General features: G+C 35.5%; 1 protein-coding gene across 1 annotated transcript in view; it reads right to left on the bottom strand.

Annotated features, from left to right (window-relative positions):
• Positions 1–530: 530 nt before the first annotated feature.
• LOC133190640 (uncharacterized) overlaps positions 531–11,404 on the bottom strand; it is a 34,922-nt gene continuing 24,048 nt past the window's right edge. The window contains exons 13-18 of the mRNA XM_061326331.1: positions 10,450–10,617; positions 10,187–10,280; positions 9,941–9,995; positions 9,066–9,140; positions 8,200–8,809; positions 531–2,187 (exon numbers count right to left, since the gene is read on the bottom strand). Of these exons, the coding sequence (XP_061182315.1) occupies positions 1,724–2,187; positions 8,200–8,809; positions 9,066–9,140; positions 9,941–9,995; positions 10,187–10,280; positions 10,450–10,617 (1,466 nt within the window). The 3' untranslated portion in view covers positions 531–1,723. The remainder of the gene's footprint in view (positions 2,188–8,199; positions 8,810–9,065; positions 9,141–9,940; positions 9,996–10,186; positions 10,281–10,449; positions 10,618–11,404) is intronic.

Below are 11,404 nucleotides of genomic sequence, written 5' to 3'. Positions count from 1 at the left end.
ATTTTGGGGCAGTTAGAGTGATCCACACTTCAAAACTGAAACAGATTAGTTTAAAAACAGTGGTATTAAACAGTGTGTAATCAATTCAGGTGTATTATTAACATTACATTAGAACTACAAGATAAATTACATTGTACATGTAATTGAATACTTTATCTGGAAGTTAATTGTGTCCCCATTTAAGTAACCAACAGTGCTTTCTGCACATCAATACTATGTTGTCTTTGAATTTTTTTTCTGGCTGGCCCAAGGTATCTTTTTGAAAATGAAATCTGATTCTCCTAAATATTTTCATCTTTATATGATTTAATTTTCTTGAAGTCCAAAACAAAACTATTTATGTATTAGAGGGTCTTAAAAATTACATGTCATACACACACTTTTTTCTATCTGTATTTGTAGGTAAGTAAGATAAAAATACCTCTTTCATGTTTTGTGGGGCCTGGATAACAATTATAAATTTCGATCTTCCTATTGTTTAATTAAAAGAAAGAATTTTTAAAATGATAAAAAAAATCAGATAACCATTAAAAAAAAAATTTTAATTTAAATTATAATAATGATGACTAGTCAAAGTGTACAAAGTAACATATTATCAAAGAATTAGTAATATAAAAGCTGTTGTGTTGATAATACTGATTTTTTCTCCTCATGATTCAAAGGTCACTTACTAGAATTAAATTCTTCAGATATTTTATGTGAATATACTATTTAAATTCAAGTATCATACAGTTTATAAGTTTTCAGGTAAGAGTAAACACAGTGGTACAAAAATAATGACAAGATGTAATACCCATATAAAACAATAACACAACAACAGAACAGTTTTCTGTAGTTCAAACACACTGCAAATAGATCACTTGCAGCAAATGAAATGCTTTAAATATAAAATCAATCACATGGTGCTGTGCCATGGTCTGGCAGTGTTAGGTAAAACACCTGCCAGGAAGGAGCCTGGGTTGGTGTCTTTGGGGACAAAGACCTTTAACGAGGAAGGAATGTGGCGGTCAGACAGGTTCGATTGCTGATGGACAAATAGATTAGTGGTAGAGCACCTGACTAGAGATTCAGGGTCCCGCCGGGTTCGAGTCCCAGTCTGGTCTGTCAATTTTTTCTCCTCTCTGCTTACATACAATTCATTGTTCATAATTTCTATAAATATCATAAATTGGATAGAGAAAAAAATTTGAATAAAACTTTGTCAATACTAGAAATGCCAGCAATACAAAAATCTATAAGGCCATTTTATATGAAATAATGAGTATATCAACAACTTTTTCAACTGCAAAACAATTTGTGTACATCTTTCTCACATATATGTATGAAGTCACCTAAAAAAGTTGAAGTTTTTAAATTTTATACATTTTTACATATGTAAAACATTCAATTCTTAAAGCACCTTATACTGATGATTATACCCGTATAATCATTATGTATGCATGAAAAATTTCAGTCAGAATTCTATTATTAGTGATATCAATACAGTAAAACTCCATTATAAAGAACTTGTTCATAAGGAAACTTTTATGAATCCCTTACAAGACTTTGCACTTTGTTCCTTATATGGATTTCAAGAACCTTGGTTATACATGTAAGTCCCTGTAACTTCCCCATGATTGAGTTTTACTGTATTTAGAAAATGTTACTGTTGACCACAGATATTTTCAAAAGCATATTTGATCTGATTGGCTAAGAACAATCACATGACACATGTACCCCTGCATTAACTGCTATAAGTTGGTGTGTAGACAGATGAATGCACAGATGAGGTACATCCACTGTTGAGATTTACAGTTTTGTACCCATCATCTCCAGGAGTAGAACTTGAGGTACAACCACTGTTGAGATTTACAGTTTTGTACGCATCTTCACCAGAGGTAGAACTTGACAGGGAGGCACCTGAATTAGAGGAGTTTTCCTCAATTGATTCCTCCTGAGGACTGTTTACAAGTTTCTTGTTTATTTGAGGAGTGGAGTCCTGTAAATTTTGAAATGATATTTCATCAGCACTGGAGGTCAATACATCATTAGCATTAACAGGTGCTTGCTGTGCCTCTACAGGTATGACTATTGCAGGGGTTTGCTGAGATGAAAGGTTTGAACTCTCGTTTGATTCTGTGCTGCCATTGTTCTGTTCAGTATTTGGTAAACTGGATTGTAAGTTTACAAGTAGTTCATCATCTGTCTCTGAAAAAAGTATGCAATCAATTTCATAAATGATACTTGAAACTAATTTGTGAAATTTTGCATGCTGTTACATTTATTTAAACAATGCATCACTAAATCATCATTCTTGCATAGATGTGTTTTAATTAAATTTAATTACTATTTAATCTTACAGATAAACTTAAACACCAACAAAAGTTCATAGATTATTGCAAACGATGTGAAACTAGAAATTTGTCCAGAAGACTTGAATGCCCCGCCCAAGGTATAGTACATGTAGTAATTTGTATTAATGTATAAAGTTTGATGAGGATATATCAAATAGTTTCTTTAAAATTGAAATCTAAAAAACATAGACATAATTGATAAATTCTCACCAAAAATTGGTTTAAGTACGACTTATAGTTACTTGGAAATAGACCTGTTCAAAAAACGTTTATTCTGTTTACTACTCAAGAAAATTTTGGACAGTTCCAACATCCAAAGTAAGTCTGGAAGTTTTCATCCTTAGATGCACCATCTATGCAAGTTTAATCATAATAGGCCATAATGTTATATAGCTACTTCAAAAAAATTATCCTGGTCACTCATCTGGAAAATGTAGGTCAGATTCAGAATCCAAAGCAAGTCCAGAAGTGAGCATCCCTAGATACATCATCCATGCTAATTTGGTTAAAATATGGCCAAAATTCACTCATGTGAAAAATCTAGGTCAGATCCAGCATCCAAAGCAGGTTTGTTAGCGTACATCCCAAGATGCATCATCCATGCAACTTTGGTCTAGGTAGGGCTTATAGTTACTTGGGAATGGACCTGCTCCAAATACTTTAACCTGGTCACTCATCTGGAAAATCTAGGTCAGACCCAGCATCCGAAGCAAGTGTGGTAGCGTCCATCCCTAGATGAATCATCCATGCAAGTTTGGTCCAGGTAGGGCTAATAGTTACTTGGGAATGGACCTGCTCCAAAAACTTTAACATGGTCACTCATCTGGAAAATCTAGGTCAGATCCAGCATCCAGAGCAAGTTTGGTAGTGTCCATCCATCCCTAGATGCATCATCCATGCAAGTTTGGTCCAGGTAGGGCTAATAGTTACTTGGGAATGACTTTAACCTGGTCACTCATCTGGAAAATCTAGGTCAGATCCAGCATCCGAAGCAAGTGTGGTAGTGTCCATCCCTAGATGCATCAATCATGCAAGTTTGGTCCAGGTAGGGCTTATAGTTACTTGGGAATGGACTTGCTCCTAAACCTTTAACCGGGACGCCAACGCTAACGCCGACACCGACGCCGGGGGTATAGCATAAGCTCATCTCGACTTCATCGAGGTGAGCTAAAAATGTGTAATATAAATGTATTCTTTAAAACTGAGCAAGATGCAAATTTAAGAAAAGTGAGGAAAGTTCAAGGTCAGAAGTTTTTGATGCAGTTGAATAGCTCCTACAAATATGTATCAGCATATTAAGTTTGATGAAAATATCTTGAATGGTTTCTTTAAAACTTAGCTAAACATAAATCTAAGAAAAGTTAGGTCAAGGTTAAAGAAAAGGTCAAGGTCTATAAATGTTGATGCTGTTGAATAGCTCTCATCAAAATGTGTAAGTATATAAGTTTTGATGAGAATATCTTGAATAGTTTGTTTGAAAGTGAGCAAAACACTAATTTAAGAAAAGTGAGGTTAAGTCAAAGGAAAGGTCAAGGTCAAAAAATATGAATGCAGTTGAATAGCTTACCTCAGTATGTATTAGAATATGAAGTTTGATAAAAATATTTTAAATGGTTTATTAAAAACTGAACTAAACACTGATTTAAGAAAAGTGAGGTCAAGGTCAAAGGAAAGTCATGGTAAAAAAATGTTAATGCAGTTGTATAGCTTCCATCAGTATGTATCAGCATATGACGTTTAACAAGAGGCCCAAGGGCTTTAATGGTCACCTGAGTACAATACAGCAATTTAGAGGATCCATAAACTGATGAATGAAGCTTTGTTGCCCAAAAGCAAGAAATATAGTCTGATAAGCATCAACAAAATAATTGGTACAGAATCTATCTGTTCCCCATTTATCACTATTACCATGCAGACTATTAACAAAATGTTTATTTTTAATCCCAAATTACTACTTCTCACATTGGCCTCCCTTGGCCTTTGAAGAACATTAAAAAAGATAAGTTATTTTTGCCTCACTTTTATTCATCTATTATTTCCAAGTCTACCTGATCATTAAAACTATGAAAGTACTTTTTGTATTATACAATAAATATTCTTGCATAATTCTCTTATTCTATTAACCTTTCAAATACATTATTTACTGTGATAAATTATCAAAGGTGAATGGCAAAGGGGAATAACTTTGCTCAGCGGAATACAAGTTCATAGAGCCCTGGCCAGGACCAGAACACTTGACTAAATAATCCAGGTGTTCATAATTCTGGTAAAAATACCCTTGCATATTACAACTTTTACTCTGTTTGCCTCGAATATGCCCAGAAGCATAGAAGATTTTCAAAGAAGTGCATGTTCACTATATTATTAAATAAATAAAGCCCCCCCCCCCCCCCTTACACCAGAACATCTTACCCAGGGGCCATCATAACTATACACTTGTTTCTTTGCTTTATTACCAGTAGTAGAAAAAATATTTTAAAAGAAATTATGCATTTTCACTATAAAATCAATAGAGCCCCCCCCCCCCACCCTTCACTAGAACCCCTGAACCAGGGGCCATGAATTTCACAATTTTGGAAAAGGCATTCTTCCTTATCATAACCATGCACTTTCTTTGTTTGAATATTACCCAGTAGCAGAGAAGAAGATTTTGAAAGAATTTATGCATTTTCCCTATATAATCAATAGAGCCCCGCCTTACACCAGAACCCTTCACCCAAGGGCCACAAAATTCACAATTTCTGAGGAGGCAGCCATGCTCATCATAACTATGTACTTAGTTTATTTAATATCCAGGAGAGAGAAGATTTTCAAAGAAATAATGCATTTTCACTATATGTATCAATTGAGCCCCACCCTGACACCAACACAGCGGCCATGAAATTCACAATTTTGGAAGAGGCAACCATGCTCATCATAACTATGCACTAAGTTAGTTTATTTAATACCCAGGAGCAGAGTAGAAGATTTTCAAAGAATTAATGCAAATAATCAATAGAGCCCCGCCCTAACACCTGAACCCCTGACCCAGGGGCCATGAAATTCACAATTTCTGAAGTTTCTGAAATGGCAGCCATGCTCATCATATCTATGTTCTTAGTTAGTTTATTTAATATCCACGAGCAGAGAAGATTTTCAAAGAATTAATGCATTTTCACTATATAGTCAATAGAGCCCTGCCCTAACACCAGAACCCCGACCCTGGGGCCATGAAATTCACAATTTTGGAAGAGGCACTCTTGCTCATCATAACTATGTACTTAGTTACTTTATTTAATATCCAGGAGCAGAGAAGAAGATTTTCAAAGAATTAATGCATTTTCACTATATAATCAATAGAGCCCCACCCTAACACCAGATCCCCCGACCCTGGGGCCATGAAATTCACAATTTTTGAAAAGACATCCTTATGCATCATAATCATGCACTTAGTTTGTTTAAATAATCTCCAGTAGCAGAGAAGAAGATTTTCAAAGAATCAATGCATTTTCACTATATAATCAATAGAGCCCCGCCCTAACACCAGAATCCCTGACCCTGGGGCCTTGAAATTCACAATTTTTGAAAAGGCATCCTTATGCATCATAACCATGCACTTAGTTTGTTTAAGTAATACCCAGGAGCAGAGAAAAAGATTTTCAAAGAATTAATGCATTTTCACTATATAATCAATAGAGCCCCACCCTAACACCAGAATCCCTGACCCTGGGGCCATGGCTTTCACAATTCTGGAAGACGCCCACCTCCTTCTCATAACTATGTACTTAGTTTATCACCTTAATGCCCAGGAGCAGAGGAGAAGATTTTCAAAGAATTAATGCATTTTCACTATATAATCAATAGAGCCCCGCCCTAACACCAAAACCCCTGACCCTGGGGCCATGAAATTCACAATTTTGGAAGAGGCTCTCTTGCTCATCATACATGTAACTATGTACTTACATATGTAGTTACTTTATTTAATACCAAGGAGGAGAGAAGATTTTCAAAGAATTAATGCATTTTCATTATAAAATCAATAGAGCCCCGCCCTAACACCAGAATCCCTGACCCTGGGGCCATGAAATTCATGATTTTGGTAGAAGCACTCTTGCTCATCATAACTATGTACTTAGTTACTTTATTTAATACCCAGGAGCAGAGAAGAAGATTTTCAAAGAATTAATGCATTTTCACTATATAATCAATAGAGCCCCACCCTTACATCAGAACCCCTGACCCTGGGGCCATGATTTTCACAATTTTGGAAGAGGCACTCTTGCTCATCATAACTATGTACTTAGTTACTTTATTTAATACCCAGGAGCAGAGAAGAAGATTTTCAAAGAATTAATGCATTTTCACTATATAATCAATAGAGCCCCACCCTAACACCTGAACCCCTGACCCTGGGGCCATGAAATTCACAATTTTGGAAGAGGCACTCTTGCTCATCATAACTATGTACTTAGTTACTTTATTTAATACCCAGGAGCAGAGAAGAAGATTTTCAAAGAATTAATGTATTTTCACTATATAATCAATAGAGCCCCACCCTAACACCAGAACCCCTGACCCTGGGGCCATGAAATTCACAATTTTGGAAGAGGCACTCTTGCTCTTCATAACTATGTACTTAGTTACTTTATTAAATACCCAGGAGCAGAGAAGAAGATTTTCAAAGAAATAATGCACTTTCACTATATGATCTATATAGCCCCACCCTGGGGCCAGAACCCCTGACCCTGGGGCCATGAATTTCACAATTTTGGAAGAGGCACCCTTGCTCATCATAACTATGTACTTAGTTACTTTATTTAATACCCAGGAGCAGAGAAGAAGATTTTCAAAGAATTAATGTATTTTCACTATATAATCAATAGAGCCCCACCCTAACACCAGAACCCCTGACCCTGGGGCCATGAAATTCACAATTTTGGAAGAGGCACTCTTGCTCTTCATAACTATGTACTTAGTTACTTTATTAAATACCCAGGAGCAGAGAAGAAGATTTTCAAAGAAATAATGCACTTTCACTATATGATCTATATAGCCCCACCCTGGGGCCAGAACCCCTGACCCTGGGGCCATGAATTTCACAATTTTGGTAGAGGGCTCAATGCTTATTATAACGATGCCAATAGTTTGACTGCTTGATGTCCAGGAGTAAAGAAGAAGATTTTTAAAGATTGCATTAATTTTGGTGGTTTTAGCCCCACCCCTCAGGCCCCAGGGGGGCAGGGACCATGAAATTCATAATTTCTGTTCCCCTTCACCCATAGAAGCTATATACCAAATTTGGTTGAAATTGGTTGAGCAGTTCTGGTGAAGAACTTAAAAATGTTCAAAAGTTAATGCACGACGACGGAAGAAAACGGATAGCAATAGGTCACCTGACCGACTCAGGTGACCTAATAAAAATCTTAAATGATTTATTTAAAACTTAAGAAAAGTGAGGTCAAGGTCAAATAAAAGGTAAAGGTCAAAAAATGTTGATACAGTTGTTTAGCTACATCAGTATGAATCAGCATATGAAGTTTGATTACACTATCTGGAATGGTTTATTTAAAACTGAGCTAAACACTAATTTAAGAGAAGTGAGGTCAAGGCCAAAGGAAACATCAAGGTCAAAAAATGTTGATGTAGTTGAATAAGGTACATCTATATTAATCAGCATATGAAGTTTGATAAAATTATCTTGAATAGTTTCTTTGAAATTGAGTTTTGAACTGAGCTAAACACACAACGTGACGGAAGGACAGAAGGATTGAAGGATGGACATGACAAACATTACATGCCCTAGCTATATTCATGGCGGGCATAAAAAAAATATTTATTGAATTTTTAATAAACTAGAACATTTTCGGACATTTTTCTTCTGCAATACCTGCATTAATGTCTTCATTAACATCCACTTTGCTATAAGAATCAACATTTGGGTTAGTATCATGGGAGCTAGATGACATAGATTTGGAGTAGAGATATGCAGACATGTCTGTGGCTGTTGAATCCTGTCTGATTTCCCGATAGTCATCCTCCAATTTAGAGGAAAATGCTGAACTCTCATCCAACCATTCCTCTTCAGTTATGTCACGTTCTGTCCCATTTGACTGCACTTTTGACTGATTATGATTGGATGATCCACTGTGATTTGATAATTCATATTGTGCTTTTGATTGGCTGAAATCAATGCTTGACAATTCAGACTGAGGCTTTGATTGGTTGAAATGACTATCTGATTGAGATCTGGACTGGTTGAAAGCCTCACTGTTGTTTGTTTGGCCAGAAGCAGTGATGAACTTTGAATAATCTGAACACTGAGAAGTGGACTTTTGTTTCTTGTGCATTTCAGACTTTTCCATGTCTTCTAAAATATCTGGGATCTCTAAGTCATCTGTCATGTTTTCTTGGTCTTTTGCTACATGGCCATCATTGTTAGAGAACATTCTCTCTTTTTCACTTTCCAAACCATTCATAAGAATTGGATCATTCAATATCTACATAAAATTTAGTAAAGCAAGTTACATAATCATGATGTACTGTGCAATTCTGGTTGAATTTAAAGTCATATTAACACGTATATATTAACATCATAGGTACAGCTTATTTTATTCCATATATGCACAAACAATTCTGTATGCATCTTTATAAGCTTCATGATGTCTTGACCTTAATCGATGCATTCTTGATACAAACATGTACATGTTCTAAAAACATGTAAAATCATTAGATGCAAAGATTGGATCTTCTTACCCTGTATTCATTGTCATCTCTCTTATCTGAGTATTGTGAGGTATAGTTTGTATAACCACTACCCTTTTCACCAGTCTGAAAATCAGAAAAATACCATAACTTGTTTCATAAAGAATAAGTAAATAACAAAATGTATCCTAAGATTAATATCAAACATTTTCAGGTTTTTTTAAATGGGAGACCCATGGACCTTAAAGAACACTTGAGTATAATTCTACCCTGTAAAAGATCCATGGAATGGCAATTTGATTATTATGCATTTTCACTATATGATTAATAGAGCTCCACCCTAACTCCTGAACCTCTAATCTAGGGGCCATGAATTTCACAATTATGGAAGAGGCACCCTTGCTCTTAATAACTATTACTTAGTTTGTCTGCTTAATACCCAGGAACAGAGAGGATTTTCAAAGAATTAATGCATTTTCACTATATGATCAATAGAGCCTTGCCTTAACTCAAGAGTCCCTGATCCAGGGGTCATGAATTCCACAATTTTGGAAGGGACAGCTTTGCTCATCATAACCATGCACTTAGTTGGGGGTCCAATACTTATTATGATAATGCAAACAGTTTTATTGCTTGATGTCCAGGAGTAAAGAAGATTTTTGAAGATTGCATTAATTTTGATGTTTTGGCCCCATATCCCTCAGGTTTCAGGGGAGCAAAGACTATGAAATTCACTATTTTTGTTCTCCATTACTTACAAAATGCTATTACCAGAATTGGTTAGAACTGGTTCAGATGGTCAAGAGAAGAAGATGAAAATTTTAAAAAGTTTATGACCACCAACATGCATGTCACATGAAGATGGACAAAAACAGATAGCAATAGGTCACCTGAATGACTCATGTAACCTAAAAAGTCCATCTTACCTTAGAAGGAACAACTGGCACTTCAATAGCTGGTTCAAGTTGTGACCGACATTTCCTGAAATGAAAAACATAACATCCAGTACTTTTAAAAAGAATAAACATTGAAGACCTACAATGCAAAAGAAAGGATTAAATTTCAAAACAGGTAAATTAAAATAAATGTTTCCTTGTAAAAATGTTATCAAATATGTCTTATAAAGATTTTCAGTTGATGAATATACATGTTCATTATAGCTTTAAAATTACCTTATAGCAAAAGGAACTGCAATTACAAGCATCAGAGCACACAGTAGACTGACAGTTATCCATATAATCATGGAATTATTCTCAAAGTCTGATGCTAAAATTTAAAAAAAAAACCCATTAGTTCACAAACTGATTTTTACTCAGTTAACATTTCACCAACATACCAATAAATATACCAGTATAACATTTATAGACAAGAGATTGGAAAAATTATTGTATGCAAGAATCAAACATTGATCAATTTGAAAAATTAAACATTTTACCATTCCTGTCCATTTTTGAGTCAGGTTTTACATCATAAAAAATTCTGCTCTCTTTTATATGGCCATCTTTCGACAAGGAACTGAATCTAACACGGTATGTTTTTCTGGAATCCAAGCCCTTCAGCCTGTAGTTCCTATCACCAGGCTCCAATAAAACATGATTCCATACTGAAATTAAATAGAAAACATTCTATTGAAAGGCTACAAGAACTAAGTAGACATCAGTAAGCTTTTCACAACACAGTAATGAAAAAGATAACCCTTCCTGATCTTATTTACCCCTACCCCCCCCCCCCCCCCAAAAAAAAAAAAAAAATAGGGATTGCCTTGTAAGTTGCTGTTTCATGTCCCTTTAACAATTTTTCAATCATGTATGGATGCTTCCAGTTATTGATAAAAGATTGCAAATTTAAACTGTACTTGGCACTTGTGGCCATTGATCTGTCATCTTTTTATGTGCCAGCACCTAAAGTGTAAAGGACCTCTGTCAGTTTATATAGTCTCATCCAAAGGACATCACAGTCCTCCAGATCCCACAGTGGGAATCCAATCCTGTGATGTAAAGATTACCTACTCATTTTGCAACTGTAGAACAAGGTGGGATTCAAAACCTGTGATGTAAGGATCAACACCCTACTTAGCAACTCTATAAAAAATGCTTTAACCACTGCAACAAGCACCATATGACATACCTAGAGGAAGAGTGTGCCAAAATTTAAAGCATCAGCAATGAGTAGTTGCTGAGAAAACTGTGACAAAAATTTGGTACAGACAGACGCACAGATGAACAGAAAGTAGATTTGTACAAAAATGAATCCCAACATATGCCATGCCTAGACAAACAGTGTGATAAATTTCAAGCATCTGCAATGAGTAGTTGCTGCAAAAACTGCGAGGAAAATTTGTTACAGACAGACACACAAGGGTAAAACAGTTTACCCCACCTCTTTGATTT

This window comes from Saccostrea echinata, unplaced genomic scaffold, assembly GCF_033153115.1.
Source record: "Saccostrea echinata isolate AGI-Se365-2 ecotype Australia unplaced genomic scaffold, CSIRO_AGI_Sech_v1 ptg000022l, whole genome shotgun sequence".
Taxonomy (NCBI): Eukaryota; Metazoa; Mollusca; class Bivalvia; order Ostreida; family Ostreidae; genus Saccostrea; species Saccostrea echinata.
Note: the sequence above shows the minus strand (reverse complement) of the source record. Positions and strands in the feature narration are given on the sequence as shown.